Here is an 18,360-nt window from a genome sequence, read left to right on the forward strand (position 1 = left end):
TTTTGATAAATTAACTCTCGTACTATAAAGCAAATATCAAATTCTACAATTTTAAGGTGCAGAAGAAAAAAGGAAGTACACGGGCCAATATGTGGCATTTACAGTTAGGTAGATTAAATGATCTGACTGGTGTGTGTGTGTGTGTAGAAAACATGTCCAGTATATAAAATACATGCTTTTTATCAAGCGATGCGAATATTTGTATTTCATCTCCCTTCATACCTGGCCTAGTATCTATCGATCTCCCAATAATTGATCATTTTTAGAACCAATAGAGGAGTTGTATTACTGTAGCGCACTGTCATTGGACACCACAACGAACTCTGGGATCCTACAGAGACTTGGGCCAGCCCATTCTGAACTGGTAGGGGTGTTGTGATTTTCAGCGCACAGTTCACGCAGCTCCACACTTTACTTCTCCGGCAACATGCATAGGGTGCAATGCAGCGTCTCTGTTAAGAAATGTAAAGCATTACAAGTTGCAAAGGAAACAAAGCTCATATTTTCCTTGAGCTGCATTCAGAAACAATGTTTGATTCTGTGTGTACATGATAAAACATTACTTTGGTTGGGCAGCTTCTGACAGCGTCAGTGAACACACTAAGTGGAAGCGAACGCAAGAGTTCTTTGCCAACAATGTAACAGTCTATAGCAAACTTTTACACCTAACACGAGGCAAATCGTTTTAGTATGATAACAACAAATCATCAACCATCATTCCCCCAAGAATTTCATATTCGTAAGTTTCTCCATTGCGTCAAATATCAGATGAAGAGGAGCCTAATACAGATTTACGCGTAACGTGCGTAAATACAAAGCTTTCCTCACACAGTAGTGTCCTGACTGAATGCCACTAGGTTTGAAATTTTGTCCACACTAGTCTCACAGTCTTAACAGAGTCGTATAACACTAAAGCGGCACTATGTTTAAACCACCAACGTTATGTTTAAACCACCAAAAAGAAAACAGGAACAGCTGAAGGTGGAATAAACTGTGAAAGCAAAGCTTGGTAGCAGAATTACCCAACGGGAATGTTATTTCTCCCTTGAGTATGGAAAAGCTTGTTAAGTAACCTGCGCCTTCCAAGGTCCTTTGGCGTACTTTACCCCCCTCCTCTGTGAGCAACTTGTTGTAGCCCATTGCATTGTGTAAGACGCGACCTGTTATGGCCACCACTACTTCCGGGTTTCAGCAGTCTGGTCCAGATTCAGTGCTCTGCTACGTTCAACACATACTCATTGTACACAAACGGGAAGGCAGCTCGCAGCATCGATCGTGGCTCCTTTAAGAAAAACTAAGCCAGAATTATCACCCCACCTCCTCTTGATCTCATTTAGAGGCTATTGCATAAAAAATCAACCCAGGAGCTGAGAGTGATCAAAGAAACCAGAGAGCTTCATTTTTGTGTGCATTTGAGTATTAACGTTAGGTGTGCTAACCAGTGGAAGCGCGCGGAGGATCATCATTCATCCAATACTTTGACAACCTCGCGTTTGATTGACAGCTGGAGTGGCAAAAAGCCATGAGACTCGCTAGATTTGTTTGAGGGGTATTTTCATACTGGTTTGGAAAAGAAGATTCGTTTGCACACTGTCACTGTCCTGGGGAAAGCCAAGGACGTATTTGCCGTTCTCTTGCTGAACTTGTACTGCAGGACTGGCTCCAGCGTTCACTTAAGACAGGGCATACGGATTTTTTTCTGAGAAAAAAATCTCGCATTTGGAGTTTGCGTGTTTATGTCCTCTTCACCCTGGCCTCATAGGGGATATATTTTAAGTTAAAGGAAGACGAGGGGAGTGTGGAGGGAGATGGCGCAGAGGGTACGTATTCCAAAAACTTTCTGTAAGTCAGTGCGGTAGAATGTTGCAAGAATACTGAAACGTGGCCGTTGACAGTCGCACAACTAAACTTTTCTTGAGTTTGCCTGGAAATGGTAACAGCATAACATGTTTTTTCATCCTGGGTCTAAATCACTGATACAGAGGTACATCTTTTATAAGATCTGATCAAAGTTGATATCAGATATTTTCCATTTTGGTTGTTACATGGCTGCACTGGAGGCGAAGCAGTGCGATCAGATCTGATGAAAGCCCTTATTTTAGTTGTTTTTATTTTTACTTTTATCCACCCGAGACGCGTTAATTAAATTATTTTGAATACGACTGGGATATATATACATTTAGTAGCTGTATATGTGAAGCTCAGCGAAACACAAAAGTACAAGTAACTAAATTAATGAATTAATTTATTTGTTTTGGCCACTTATTTTCGTATATGGATAGCGTTATGGTCATTTTTTGTATTGTCATGGTTGGCAAAACACGAAGGCCTATTTAACGCTTGTCCTCGGAGGCTGAACGCTGTTTCTTTGCATTTGTAAATTAAATGTAAACAATAAGAAAGTAGGTTCTCACATAGGCGAACATCTCCGACCTTTTGCTTGTGAAGGTGGTACTACAACCTCACGGTGCCGTGGCCATTCACACCTTTCCGTTTTATGGTTTGGACGTGTTAATTTATTTGCTCCTAACTTTCACTGATAGTACCTTGTCATTTTCGGTCATCATAAATAAATAATTTACAATAGGCTATTGGTTTCTTAGTTTCAAGAAACAGGCCTACTAGTTAGATAAGTATTTTTTTCCCACAATGTTTGTAAAGCTTTAAAGGCTACATACATTCAGCTCTCTCTCATTCCCAGTTTCAGCCAAGAGTTTATTTATAATATCTCGTGCATTTTTAAGTGACACAAACTCAAATCTAATTATTTGATGCCAACCAGAGATATATTTTTAGATTTTTTTTAACCAAACCAAAACAAAACAACGACAAAAAACTGTTTAATTATGTAGAAACCTACGGAATTCCACTCTGTGAACTTTCGAACACTCGAAGCATAATAGGACAAGGCTGAATATGTTTCCCTGTGACACTTACAATAATAACAATAATAATAATCTGTAACAGAGAGTGCTACGCTTAACCCATAATTACCGAAGATATATTGCTCATTCCACCTTTGATTTAATGTCTAAAATACAAGTTGCATCTTCAGAATCTAGTTCAAAAGGGGGAAAAAATCTTAAGTGTTTTAATAACTAGGCATCATGCAGGATGTTTTAGCAAATTGTACCAAAAGGCGAACATGGGCAGTTTATTACATTGTACTGCAGTGTAGTAGGCTGGTTTAATGTTATTTCGTGCACACACTTAACTGCCGGAAAGAAATACTTTTACCAACTTATTAGACTTGTTCTTGTAGTAGTTTTAGAGACTTTTCTTGAATAGATTAGTCTGTTTTATATTAGGAATGATTTGCGATTCATTATAGCAGTAATTATAGGCATTGAAATGATACCGTATATTTGTTCTGTGCAGTACGAAGATTTACCCCACTATGGAATGGACGGAGTAGGAATCCCGACAACGATGTACGGCGATCCACACGCGGCCAGATCCATGCAAGCAGTCCACCTGAATCACGGTCCCCAGCTCCACCCGCACCAGTACCCGCACACAGCCCACACCAACGCCATGCCTCCAAGTATGGGTTCTTCGGTCAACGACGCTCTAAAAAGAGATAAAGACGCCATTTATGGGTACGTTTAGAAGCTCCAGCGCATATTTCATTATTTTGCTATCTAACGCAATAAGTGTTTACGGTAATCGAAAAGACTCCTGAAGTTAACAGGAAGCGCTGTAGGACATACACAAAGTTTTTTTTCCTGACGCCTGTTCACAATGAAGCCGTTTTAAACAACGGATTAAATCATTGAAATGTTTTTATTGGTATTATTTTGTTTGATATTAAATATATATATATAAAAATTCTTTGAGTTATTCTTCCCGATACTTTAGCTGGTATGTAAGTAAATTATTTTAAATGTATAGTAATATAAGCAATGTCTGGACACACTGCCTCTTTTTGCTATTAGACTATTCTTTTTTCCAAATGAATACACCCTTTATATCTACAGCGGTGTACAGTATTATTACTAATGCTTGAGGTGTAGCCTGGCATAGTTCTTCTTGTCTGTGATGAAGGTCACAGCAATAGCCTGTATGCTGGGCTACGTCAGCTTCCATTGCGATCAAACTTCGGCAAACTTTGAAAGTGTATATTGAATAAGCAAGCGGTGGGCTTATTTCATTTCAAATATTACAAACAAAAGTTGAACTTCTCTATTTTTTAACCACTTATGTGCATGTGGTCGCCTTACCTCTGTCAAAATTTAAACTGTACTGTTGATTCTCAAATTTGTCACAAAAAGATAGACTCATAAATTCATTAATTCGTGAGCATGTGTCTGATGAGATAGCTTTAGAGATATGTTGACCATGTCAGGCATATTCAGCGTAAACTCGATTTAAGAATTCCTGAGACAGTGTGGCCTCTTAGCCTGTCACCCCAGTCAAAGATACGAAACCTTGAATATTTCATTTACACATAAACATATCGTCATAAGATTTACAGTTACATCTTAAATTAACCGAACACACTTTAATGACAAAATCAGCCACGTAGACGTGCAAAAAGAATCAGTAGCCTAAATGTCTAGGTCTAGGCCACCGAGGCGTCACGGCGTTGTTGTTATTACTTTTATTTTTGCTCTCTGTAAATAAAAACGTGATTTCTAACTTATTCATGCAAGGATTAGCCTACTGTCAAAGACACAGAGTGGAATCTAGAACAGTTGTTTTAATTATTGTTGACTAAACATGTGCATTACTCTGACCCATAGACATGTACGCTTGCACTCTGTTGCAGACACCCCCTGTTCCCACTCCTTGCACTGATTTTTGAGAAATGTGAATTAGCCACTTGCACACCCAGAGAACCCGGTGTGGCGGGAGGTGATGTCTGTTCATCAGAATCTTTCAATGAAGATATAGCAGTGTTTGCGAAGCAGGTCAGAGACCACGTTTTGTACTGCAAATTTCTCTTTTCATGGCGACTTTGTGTCGATGATGTATCTACATTTGTGTGTTAAATCACGTTCTTGTTGCTTCAACTTTTACTTTGTATTGCCTATTCTGCTTGGTATAAAATCAAGATGTGTCTGAGTGTGTGAGCGTGTGTACGAACTCTAGACGTATTACGCTACTAGTTTGAATGTAGATTTTTTTTCAGCACGTTACTGACATTTTTTCAAATTTGTATATTGATTTAGATTCGGGCAGAAAAGCCGTTGTTTTCATCGAATCCAGAGCTGGATAATCTGGTAAGAAACCGTCTTTTTCAGCCTGTGTTGGGTTCCTGGATCTTGCATTGTACAACGGGGTCTTGCATGAGTGTTTTGTAATGTCCTTTGGTTCTAGGGGGAAAGAGTATACAGTCAGTCCACAAGTTTTTTTAAATTTTTTTTACATTCAGTTGTATTTTTTTTTAATCGGATTGTTTGATTTCAAGATAACCGCGCTTGTCCCCACAGATAGCCGTCTTTTATGTTGCACACAGAATGCTGTCACGTCTTTGAACTTTTTTTTCCGAGTAAAAACTTTTTTATGCAAATTAGCTGCACTGCAACACGAGCCTTTGACTGTTTCCACCCCGAAATGAAATGCATGCGAAATATAGTTTAAATTTCAAATATCTATCAAATAATATTCTAAATGTACATGTCTGCATTTATATATTAGCATAGTAGATTACAATTTATAACATAATTAGAGAACGTTATTACACTTACATAAATAATTGAACTGCTTGTAATTACTGTTGTACCGCTATGTTTACTTCGTCACCATGAAGTACTTAACTTAAGTTCAATTTTGCATTGAAATTACATTTCTTATCATTTTATTTGCAGATGATTCAAGCCATTCAAGTTTTACGGTTTCATCTTCTAGAGCTGGAGAAGGTAACGCTCTGTCACCGCGACTGACCGGTGCTTCTCCTCAAATCTGTGGGGTTTATTTGCATAAATGTATTTTTTCTGGTCTGTTGTAATTAGTGTCAAAATCAATCATGGCGCCTATTTCTCTTCCGAGTTTAATTACAATGCAAGCTGCTGAAACTGGAACAGATACCTCCTAGCAATAATCTTAATTTAACACCAACACGTTTCCCAGTAGTTTATTTGGATGGTGTAAAAATTACATGCAAGGAAAATAAAATCAAGACAGCTGCTTGTTTTGGTGTGTGAGCGGACATGTAAATTGATCAAGCTAATGTCAGCAATGTTTAAATGATACTGATTTTTCTATTTTCGGAAATGACCAGTGCGTATAACTTTTATTTTATTAACGATATCAACCGCCAAATACCATTAAAGCTACATTCTTAATTAATCAAATGAAGCCTGCTTCTGATAGTGGTAAAACCGACGCGGATTATAAATGTTCAGCTCAAAAAAAGGGTACGGTCTTTATCAAAGCGCATCCCAAATATCCACTTCCAATTCAATGTTTCAGACCGCCCGAGCGGCGTTATTCCCTGGGAAGGAGGTGGTAATGAAATAACTAGACGAAATTAAACAGTTTACCTTAAATGTCACTCAAGCAGGTCACCCCTCTAATGGCCACAACCCCGAGAGCAGATGAATTTAACACGGGTGTTGAATGTGGTGTAGCCCATGAGTCGTCTTGTCAATGTCAATTTTCTGCGATATCTCTATTTTGCAAGAATATAAAGATAGTTTGAATTCGGAATGCATTTGTTTGCAGTTAGAGGTGGACTCAAATATCACCCACTACCATTTTGAGCGTGTTTCCATGTCAAAAGGAGTTCTGGATGCACTTGTCGACACGCTGTGATGTCCCTTTGTGATTTTTTGGTGTTCCGCTTTGTATCTATAGGTACATGAACTCTGTGACAATTTCTGTCATCGGTACATCAGCTGCTTGAAGGGCAAAATGCCCATCGACTTAGTCATAGACGACAGAGAAGGCGGATCAAAATCAGACAGCGAAGAAATCACAAGATCTTCGGGGGCCCTTGATCAGGTATGTGGTGGTCTCCTCTCCTTTCTGCAGAGAAAAAATGCTGGCTATTCAACTTGTCTTCTGGGTCACTACTCTGCCTGCCCGTTATTTGCATACGATTAAGGGTGTTTTAGATTCCATCGGAATGAAAATTTTTGAATAATGTATCCATTATTGCTTCATTAAGCTTGATCCCGGAACCGACCTGAGAAGATTAGCTTGTGAAAGCATCGCCATAAACTTGACCTGTTTCATGTCGATTTTAATTTAGTCCTCTCTGTTTTCTCTTTCTCTCTCTCTCGTTCTTTTTTAATCACACGAAACGTTTACTACAATACTTATCTATTCTCACGTAGGCAAATGGTGAGAGAGAGAGAGAGAGAGAGATAGAGAGAGAGAGAGAGAGAGAGGATATGTGTGAGGTGAAATCTCTCTGTGAGCATCGGTGCGATTCAGTAGGAATACTGTGATTAGGTGCCTCGGATTTTCTGCTGTTGTTCACGCTTCATTAGTCGTCTTGTCAGTATTTTTCCTTAGACATGAGCGCACATTGCTTATCCGCCGCTTTCTGCTTAAAGCGCGCTGCTTGGTTGGACTACTATTGTGTAGCAACGGAACACGTTGGCGCCAGGGCTGCTTTTACAGGACTGACGAAATGTTTCTATTAGAGAAAATTAAAGAAAATATATTCATTTGGGAAACATTCTTTGCATACTCTACCTGGATAGCAGAAAAGTTATTGACGTGTAATGCAAGCGTTTGCTTGAACTTTTCATAAGCTAGACGTCGCTAAATAGTTTGCACATCTTTATCTGTAAAACGTAGAGACTTATCTCGCCAGCGGGATTTCGATATTTTAAGTAAGAAATGTGAGTCATGCATAAGCAAAACTTGGTGTTTGTACTAAGGGGATTAGCAGATACACTAGCATATAAAGTAATTAAACGATTACGCTAAATAATTCAAATCCATGCACTTCCAAATGGTCGAGTGATCGGATGGAGTCCTGACTAGTTGTAACTCTCCAAAGAGTGCGCTGGTCACCAGGTTTTGTATGACTGAGTGGAACGATGGCGAACTGTTCAATTCATTACCAAAGACGGGCTGAAATGAAACAACCTCTGCCACCCCCTCCCCCCGCGCGCTCCCCCCGGCTGCATTAATGATTATGATAATGAGCAAATCTGCACCGAGAGTGCTTCATTTAATTCAAGAATAGAATTAAATAACATGATGCCAGTTGCTCATTTAAGTGTTTCTTTGAACGAAATTCTCTTGCTGGTCAATTGTCAGGACAGTTGAATTGACAAAATCTTGACATTATATGAAATCAAAAGATATAAATAGAGGCAATGAAGACCCAAGGGTATCTAGGTATATAACTTGATATGAGCAAATTATACTTTGCTCGGGGGCAGAAATTCGGATCTTTAATTGACTTTAAGATGAAGTCATGTCCTATATTTTCCTTGATGATGGTCTCGCGCATTACCTAAATATCAAAGCGAATTGTCATGTGTTTACAAAGTGAGGCAATAAATTCCCCAAAGTGCGTTGACCAACTTTTTGCTCATTGACTGTACTTATTGTGAGATATCACCGTCGCTTTTTTATACCATGAAGTACGCGATGGCTGCTTTTCACATCCGAATACTGGCAGCTAAAGCATACCCATAAGACAGTACCCAAGGTTTATAACTTGACCTAAACAGATGCACAGTGGGCGGTCTCCTCACTGGGCTTCATTTACGACTAATTGGCGTTGCAGAATGTTTAACGCAAGCAGTCGATTGAATATATGTATTTCAAACTTATATTTTTGTGACTTGGGTCTGTGGTTGTTAGTTGGTGACATCCTCATCGAATGTGCGTCCTGCGTGCATTATCTCGTTCCATATGTATTTTTAATATATGCCCTCGGGCATAAAGTTGAATTGGACTGGAAAAATCTTCTTTGTGTAAATTCTCACCAGTGTTAACAAGAGGGAAGACAGCGACTCATTTATTCATAAACCAATTTATTCCACCAAGAAGACTGAAGCCGACAAAAACGGGAAAATACATAGAATTTATTAAACTCTTTGGTCGAGTTCTGTGTTTCTGTCTTTAGTGCACCCAAGCGTCGTGTCAATAATGTCTTTGCTCCTCTGACTTGCCATTGTTTTGCGATTCCTTGGCGGAAAGTATTGAAAGACTGTTGAAAAAACGCAGGGCACCTCCCAAACAAAAAGAGCAGAGCATAGCTTAGAGGTGAAAAAGTCAGTGCCTCTCCACTCGCTTGTGAATGCAGCTCAGCCAGTTTAGAATCACGTTGTGTACTCCAGACCGCGCTGATAAACGTACAAGGCCCCTTTAGGTGATATGCGAATGGAGTGACTGGTTAGCGATGCTCCCTTAACCCTTTCTCCGCGGTCGTAAACATACAACCACACAGTTTTAAAAATCGACACGTTAAAATTGACGATGTATCGAAAAACACGGAATTACTTAACTGAAATAAACTTAAGAAGAGGTCTTGTCTTTATTCTGGGCGAAGTAAACCTTTTCACGAAAGAATAGAGCACAGCGGTTTATTAAGCGAATTTTTCATCGACCATCACAAAATATGGCCTTAATAATCCGGATAAATTCTGTTTTCATGTGTTTATTTACTTTCGTGCGCGGTACTTAAGCAGTTTGATTGGATTTCGTCCGGTAACTTTTGTACTCTGTTTACTTGGGTTGTAGTGGTTACTCTGGTAGGCTAAGCAAAGAGAAGCGTTTCCATGGGCTGAAGCGTTTGCACAGTTGTCTGTAATTGTACAGAGCAGAGGGAGCGACGGTGCCATTTGCTAATGAGCTCAAAGGCGTGTAAACCTCTACCGGGCAGGCCCTATTAATGCCGCTAAGGACTTCAGCCCTGAAGAGCCCTTCAGATTACTTCAGTCGTGTTGAGGAGATTGGGAAATGATTGAACCGGTCATTGGTCTTCCTGCTTGCATTTTAGCCACTGTTTTGATCTATACTGTTATTTTCAGCTTTTCAGCACTGTATAGGATTTTCCACTTGAAAAATATACATGAACAAAATTATTTTGTGCTGTCAAAATGTGGGGGAAAAAAGCAAAGAGGGGTATATGATTAGTTATAGTCTGTGTAGTTTGTGTAGTATTTCCGTCATTCTGTGGAGCGTCTTAAGGACATTGTGTTGCTACGTAAATAATGGCCGTGTTCTTATTTTATGAGCGGTCTGTAAAGGTCACTCTGGTGCCATCACTGTGTGTGAGGTTAACACTCGCGATCACGTGATAGTTTCTTATATAATTCATTGAAAACGATCATTTACAGCTCACTGCAGTGGCTCCCTTTATGTTGATTACTAACAGTAAGTATCAGCTTTGTCAAACTTCTGCGCACACTTTCATTTTCTCGTAATGATAATATTCTTGAAGAGGGTTTTTTGGATCGTTTTTATGCTCTTTTATACTGGAGACTATAAAGAGTTTTTAAATGATTACAATTACTCTCAATAATTATAGTCTTTGTCGCAAAAATGAAAGGTTAGCTCTCCTTTCTTTCTCTTGGGACAAATGTAGGTCGCTGTCGAGGACTCAACAAGTGATAGAGAGCGAGGATCACGTGACTCGTGTTCTCGCTCTCTCTGTGCATGCGAGTATCGAATGGTAGTTTCTCTGATCACTCAGATTAAAAACAGATTTCCAGTAGAAGGGGTTAACATAACTCTGAAAAAGACAGTGGCTTTGAATCAATGCTTATTGCTTATGTCCAAGTGAATTTTCTTAAAATCCCCGTCTTCTGTCAGACTTTCAAATAGCAAACTTCAGTTAAACTGGTTTATCGCAATGTGAATTTTCTTTGATATTATTACTGTCAGTAACAATATTCATGCATAACATATATATATATATATATATATATATATATATATATATATATATATATATATATATATATATATACATACATATCATTTTAATGTGTACTTCTTAATTTTGTTTTTAATTGTATTATTATTATTGTTATCATTATTTTTTACCCTATGACCAATCAGAACACTTTGAATTCAGTGTCAAACTAAAATTAAGAGGTCAGGATTCCTGAAGTGCCTTCAGTAAGGTGAAAATCACCTTAATTAAGTAAGGCATTGTTATAATTAGCTGCCCGGAAAGGTGACTCTACTTGTTCTACGATCAGATCGCACTTAAAGCACTTTCAGATGAGTGTTCTTTTCTTTCAAAAAAACAAAACAACCAAGATTCTTTTTTTTTCCTTCTGGCTTTTATGATGTTTTTCCTTCTCCTTCAGTATTGTGAGATTGGGGCAGGAGTAGCTGTCTGTGGGAGGGGAACAGCTCTTCTGTTTGCTTTTCCTTTTTTTCGTGCTCTGCATGTCATTAGCACATCTTTTCATTTCTCAAACCCCAATATTCCAGCGTGGGGTTCTGGTGCCTCTCCACACACAGTCATGTGACCTTTTTATCAGCCCTGAAGATCCAAGGCCTTATCAACACTATGGAAAACACAAATAAAAGCAACCTTTTTTTTTCTTTTCTGTATTCTTTATCAACCACATACAATTTGAGAGTGAATTTTAAGGGCTGTGAATTTGGCACACAGTTTGTTCTCGTGTACCATATGCTGCAGTTGAGAAGAAGTTTTTCTTTTAAGTGTTTATTTTTCCAGTGCTGTCTGGACGTCCCTCGTGAAAAAGAAAATGAAGTGATAGTGCACCACATCGTCAGGGCTGTGCAAATGCTTTGGATCCTGTAAAGATATTTGCTTATGAAGGAATGATTTGTTTACCCCAGATTCAGATGTGAGCGTATGAGCATCACCGTGATTTTTGGAAGGTTTAGCAAGACAGCCTTAAACATTTCCTTTATTACTATAAATGAATCGGCAACCCAGCATTTCCTGCATGAGTGCTTGTATAATGTAGGGAGGACTGTGAGAAAGAGAGTCCTGCATTTAAGACCCAACACAATGAAAATGCAATGAATTGGAATGCCTCACCGATCATAGCAGAATCAGAATTTCCAGCAAGGAAAATCTTTTCATGGCGAATTAAGTGGTGGAGGAAGAAAATGGTAATGAAAAAAAAGGTAGGCGCAGATGACAAACACTGCTCCCTGGGCTACGCGTTACAGGTTTAAGAACTTTAGCTAAAGCTACGCAGAATAGAATGTGGAAAATTGAATTTACTAAACAATTAAGCATTGAATTAATCTACATTCTGCAATGGAGAGAAAAAAGAGAGAGAGAGAGTGAGAGAGAGAGGGGGGGAGAGAGAGAAATAAAAGAGGAATACAGAGAGAGAGAGAGAGGAGAGAGGGAGAAAAAATGCAAAGGGGGAGGGGTAGGCAGTGAGCAAGAGAGAGAGAGAGAGACAGGGAGAGAGCAAGCGAGAGAGAGAGAGAGAGAGAGAGAGAGAGAGAGAGAGACTGAATAAATCCTGGCTAGCTCATTAGAGGGACAGTGAATATATCAAGGGTGTTGTTGTATTTTGTGGGACAGCTTTCTCTTCACCACAGCGCCTGCTTCTCACAGGCCACCTATCACCACACAGCTCTCTCTCTCTCTCTCTCTCTCTCTCTCTCTCTCTCTCTCTCTCACACACACACACACAAACACACACTCAGGTTTTTCACTCCACACCAGCCCTTGTGTTTTGTCTCTTTATCCATCTATTTATTTTCAGGTCTGGTTTTTAAGGGTTGCTTGTTTCTGTAAGATGGGAGGCTCTGTTCATTTTGTGACTCTGTGATCGGCGTCTTTTTTCTATTAATTAGCTGTTAGATCAGTGATAGCCAGGAGTGACCGGATTGGTATAAATAGACTGGAGTGTCCCCTGGAGATGGCACTTGCCCTAGTCTGAGCCCCACCCCCACTCCCATGAGTCCCTGCAGCAACCACCCACAAGCCTAGCTGGTCTTTTGTTCAATTACAGTTAATGCAATAGTTTGCCATTTTCTCCTTCTAATTATATTTTCAAGTGGGATTTGTTGAGCATAGAAAAAAGACATCCTTCTAATATGAAGGCACTGGGGTCTTTTTTTTTGTGCTTGGCATTCTTGGTCCCCAGGGTGCTGTACCATTCTTTTCCACAAAGCTCTGAGTAAACAAGTTCCTCCTTTTTTTCTTTCTTTTTTTTTGCTTTCTTTCTTTCATTCTTTCTTTCTTTCTTTCTTTCTTTCTTTCTTTCTTTTTTTTTTTTGGAAAGCTGGGGTTGTAGAGACTGGCAATTTCTGCGTTAACTGTTTGCTCTCTGGGCATGTGTTCTGCATTACGTCTTACACCATTCTGCTGGTATGCTCCACAATACACGATTTTTTCTTTTGCCATTTTTTTCTTTTGAGGAAAAAAACTTTTTGGAGTTAATACATATGTAATGGCTGACATGAGAATCAGACGTTTTCCGGTGGATGGTAGAAGTTCTGACCTCTTCTGCATGTCTTTTTTTTTCTGTGAAGACCCAATACTGTAGTGAAAGAAAAATATTGTCCTTTGTCATTGTCGTTTAATAAGACAATAAACTATGCTAACATACTCACCTCTTGCTTAGATATTATCTTAAATATGAGACTGCGACAAGTATGCGTTCAGAATTTTGGAATGTTAAAAAAACACATACTGAAACTAAAAGAGGGGAGGAACAAAGTGTACCCCTATTTTACCCCTGTTTTAGTGAAAACCTCTAAAACACGTAAAGTAAATGAAAGCATACCTCCAAAACAAGATTCGCAAACCAAATCTCATCTTTTACAGATTTATTCAAACGTGTGTATGTACGCGCGCGCGCGTGTGTGTTTATATGTGTGTAAGTGTGTGTGTGCGCATGTGTGTGTATTTGTGTGTGTGTGTGTGTGTGTGTGTGTGTCTGTGCGTGTGTATGCGTGTCTGTGCGTGTGTGTGTGTTTGTGAGCAGTGGTCTGCTTTAGTAACAGACTTTGACTGGGGGAAGATGCGATTTCCTTCATCTTATAGCTTGTTTTCCTCCCACACTAATGGTACTTTTTTAGAAGCACCCAATGATAAGAGGCAACATCTGTTTTCTGTTCTATAGTACAAGTAGGCCCTGCATGAGTCTGAGTGTGTGCAGGCTTGGCCGCCCCATTGTTCCGTCCTCTTCCCTTTATTCCCGTGTCTACACCATTTGCTGCATAGCATTTGCCAACAGCTGACACTCTCTGCCTATTCTACACCTAAGCTTGATTGTCAATAGGATTTCTCCCCTTCCCCTTCTCTCTCTCTCTCTCTTTCTTTTTTTTCTCTCTTTCAATGATAACTGGGCTTTTATTTGATTTTCATTCGGACGGAGGAGGCCAGTACACACTCCCTCCCTGAGTCAGCTCTATAAGAACTCCTGCTCTCTGCTCCTCTTCACTCTCACTGTCTCCTGCTCCTGAGTGGAGGCGCAGGCTTTTTCCTCCGATCTGTACTCTGACACACAGCCAGACTCTGCTTTCTTTCACTCTGACTCACTTGTGTTCATAGTTTGGACTATGGATTTCCTCTCTCTGGTAATGTCAGTTTTATCATTTACCTCTCTCTCTCATTCTTGTCATGTCTGGTTTTGCCAAATGCTGTGAAGTCGCAGTTTTATCTTTCTTTTTTTTTGTGGAAGGAATGTTTTTTGCTTTCGTTATACTGGAAAGGAGAATAGCTAGATTGAATCAAACAGACAGTAAAGGATTATGTGGTAGCATAAAGATGGTCCAATGTGAGGGTTTTTTATGTCTTTCATGTTTTGCTTGAACTGTTTTGGATGTTGCTCTGTAAGGACCTGAGTGGGAGAGAGTTAGAGGAGAGCAGAAGTGCAGTAAAACAGAGAAAAAAAGAAGGCCTGTAAAGGAGGAGCATCTGCTAGCACTGGCTGTTTTTGTGATGTGGGAGAGAGTGGTCTTATTACTGTATTCTGTCCCTGTGCTCCTGTGTCTGACTCCTGTCTCTCTCTCCTCTCTTCTCCTCCCCACAGACCTCATGGAACAGAGACCACGATGACGCAGCATCCACACGCTCCGGGGGGACACCAGGGCCATCTAGCGGGGGTCACACGTCACACAGCGGCGACAACAGCAGCGAACAAGGTAAGGTCCCCAAAGGTGTGGGTGTGGGTATGTGTGTGGAGCCTCTCAGACATACCTACCTGTACCTGTTTGGAACTTTCAGGCGTTTTTAAGCATGTGAGTGTCTGTAAGTACAGAAGTACAGTGAGGTGGTTTGGGCAGAGTGAGACAAAGCAGATGGCGAGGAGAAAAGTGGGTTTTCCTGTGGAGATCTGGGTAAAATCTATCAGCTGACTGTGATAAGACTCTGTTAATGAAGCTTTCTGTAGGTCCAGAGTCATAGCCCTGGTGGACAGGAGAGAGAGAGAGAGAGAGAGAGAGAGAGGGAGAGAGAGAGAGAGATGGTGATGACAGCCTGAAGGAAGAGATTTTCAGTGATGAACTTTTATTGCTTAGCTGTGATATTCTAGTCAGAGGACATGGTACTTCATCCAGAGACCAAAAAAAAAAACAACCTCTAGTGAGAAAAATGTGTTATTAAAATAATTTTTCTCGTGATTTTCATGTGGAATTTGGAACAACATAAATAACAAAACCCTCTCCAAATTAGTTTACTTGCATACTCAGCTAATAAACAAACAAAAAAACAAATTAATTAATTAATTATATATATGTGTGTGTGTGTGTGTGTGTGTGTGTGTGTGTGAATAGATAAGCCTAAGAGAGAGAGAGAGTGAGAGGAACCAGCTGTTGAAAGTCTCTGATTTGGTAGCTGTGTAGTCAGGCAACAGACACAATGCTTTCTGTCTCTGTAGAATGAGAGAGAGAGCGAGAGAGAGAGAGAAAGAGAGAGACTGAAGGGTAGAGGGGGTTTCAGACAAACTGTAGGCAAAAAGCAACTTCATTTATTATTGAGGGGGATGTCGGGCGGGCAGTTTGCGGGCTGCAGTGCCAGCAGGCAGATCTGGATGAGAGCAGAAAGGACCACATTATGTTCCAGACGACTGAGCAACGATTTATATACCAGTACAGTTTTTTTTTTTTTTTTTTTGAACGTAGAGAAGGAGAGAGCAGTAAGAGAGCAGAGAGCCGGCCCTTTCTCCAATCCGCTCAGATGGCTGATGACTAATGGTCCGGGTGGCTAGCCCCACTCTGATTGGACGCCTTAATGAGCACATTTTGTGCTGGGTTTGGGCTCCTGCTCACTCTGACCTTTGCTCCGTATTGACCAAACTGACACTTCATTTTTCACATACTTCCAATTATAGCAAAGCTTTTAATGTTTCCCTCCCCCTGCCCCCTCCTCACCCCCAACCCCCCCAAAAATCCCCCCATGCACCCCCCCGGCCCAACATTGTGGATGTCTGTTTGTTGTGTTGGTTGGTAAGGGGAGGGGGGCAAAATATGAAGAGTGGGATGAGAATAAATCTATATGTATATCCGTCTGTGTGTATTTGCCTGGTGCCTTAAGTAGAAAAGCGTGTCGAGTTTGACCTAATTACTGCTCTTTAAATGTTTTCTTTTGTGTGGACATTAGGTTAATATGCGCTAAATGCTAAATGTGTAAAGTAGCTGTAGTAGCTGCATTAGCATGTTCTATGAGGAGTGACTTCATAATCCACATAAGAGCATTATTACCAAAACACTCATGCCTCCTCTCTCTCTCTCCCTCTCTCTCTCGCTCTGTCTTGTAGATTGTTTTGTCACTGACCTTTCTCTTCTCAGACATTCTTCACTCTTCCTCTAGCCCGCTCTCTCAGTATTATGGAGGTTGTTTTCAACAGTATCTGTGCTTTGCTTCGCCTGACTGCCCAATAAATAACTCCATTTTTACCATCTCAAAAGCGGCAGCTAAAACAGAACGAAAGAAAGAAAGAAAGAAAGAAAGAAAGAAAGAAAGAAAGAGAGAATGAATCCTGTAGACAGGTTTGTCCTGATGGCCTGTGTCAGGTGCGAATGGTGTCCCGTCCTGTTGTCTGGTCTAGAGAGCGACTCAGCCTGAAGAGGATGTCCAACTGGTTCAGTCTCTTCTGACTTTGCTTTCTAATGGCACCAGACAACACAAAACTCTCACAGAATGTCACATAAACATTCACAAAGCAACTGCAAATACAGTTCTTTCTGCTTTGTGGCATTTGTGTGTGTGTTTTTTGTCACTGTTGATGGTGTATAGTGCGGGACAGCTTTTGCCTCCATCTGAATACTGACACAAACTTTCTTTGTAGTGCTTTGGATGGTGTGATTGAGGGTTGTTACACTAATGGAAGTTTTATATAGCACAAATATTGGGAGAAATTATAAAACAATTTAGCCTGTTACAAGTCATTATTCTCTGTATTTGCACTGTTCCAGACTCATTACAGGCCCTGATTCTTATCCAGATAAAGCACACATGGCACAACACACACACATACACACACACACACACCACTCACAAACAAACACACAACATACCTTCTCCCTCTCTTCCCCTCTCTCTCTCTCTCTCTCTCTCTCTCTCTCTCTCTCTCTCTCTCTCACACACACACACACACGCAGAGCACAGCATTCTCTTAGGAGAGGCAGAAGCATGCTCCCTCCTTCAGTGTACTGTGGTGAAACATTCTAAAGGAGTCCAGCAGAGACAGAGAACGGCCCATCTTTAATGAGGCTCAGTGTATTAGCAGCCAGGCTCCGGACTAAGCGCTTATTTGCCTGCCGTTTTGTTTAAGCACTGCCCTCTCCAGGGACTGCTTGTGCTATTGTGACTCCAATCCTACTTTAAGGAGTGAAAAGCCTCGGAGGCCGAAAGAAAACAAATTGTCGTAGTGACCACACTGGTAGAGATAGTGGCTGTGTTGCCCATTTTGTCCTGCTGGCTAAACCCTGCACCTCCTCAGATTTAAAGAGATGTCCCTGAACTGCGGCGGAGGATGGACAAAAAGACAAAATACACCAGAATAAAGTGGCTGGACGGACAGGCAATGAGCAACAGGCGAAGCGTTTTCGGTTTGCTCTGCCTCGTCAGAGAGGGCAGGAGAAAGGTGATGACTGGAGACGGCAGACGTGTATCACCAATTACATAGAGCCATTTGCAAACCAGCCTGCTCATGCCAAGTCAAACAGCTCCTCTGAGTCTCTGGTTACTGTGTGCATAAAAATTTACACTGAGATCTGTGCGTTCACATCTCCACTGCTAACAGCACACAGCGCTCAGTGAGTGGGTGGATTCTCCTGATACTCCACAGGATGCGCTGTGAAAAGTCACATAGTCTATTCTCTTCACCCAGCCCAATGCAATAACAAATAAAGAACGCACTTTGTTTTTGGGAACAAACAAATCAAAGTAAATTCTATATTGCTTTCCAATTTAAATGACAAAAGCGTTGAAGTCAGCACATCTTCCTCTGCCATGTTTATAGGTATTAAAAACTCTATGTATGAGAGCAGAGA

General features: G+C 40.5%; 1 protein-coding gene across 3 annotated transcripts in view; it reads left to right on the forward strand.

Moving 5' to 3' along the window:
• The first annotated feature begins 1,252 nt into the window (after window positions 1-1,252).
• meis1b (Meis homeobox 1 b) overlaps window positions 1,253-18,360 on the forward strand; it is a 64,562-nt gene continuing 47,454 nt past the window's right edge. For all 3 annotated transcript variants that reach the window (XM_030771172.1, XM_030771173.1, XM_030771174.1), the window contains exons 1-7: window positions 1,253-1,820; window positions 3,379-3,599; window positions 4,769-4,910; window positions 5,172-5,222; window positions 5,811-5,861; window positions 6,799-6,945; window positions 14,898-15,009. In XM_030771172.1, the coding sequence (XP_030627032.1) occupies window positions 1,809-1,820; window positions 3,379-3,599; window positions 4,769-4,910; window positions 5,172-5,222; window positions 5,811-5,861; window positions 6,799-6,945; window positions 14,898-15,009 (736 nt within the window). In that variant the 5' untranslated portion in view covers window positions 1,253-1,808. The remainder of the gene's footprint in view (window positions 1,821-3,378; window positions 3,600-4,768; window positions 4,911-5,171; window positions 5,223-5,810; window positions 5,862-6,798; window positions 6,946-14,897; window positions 15,010-18,360) is intronic.

The sequence above is a fragment of the Chanos chanos genome, chromosome 4 (assembly GCF_902362185.1).
Source record: "Chanos chanos chromosome 4, fChaCha1.1, whole genome shotgun sequence".
Lineage (NCBI taxonomy): Eukaryota > Metazoa > Chordata > Actinopteri > Gonorynchiformes > Chanidae > Chanos > Chanos chanos.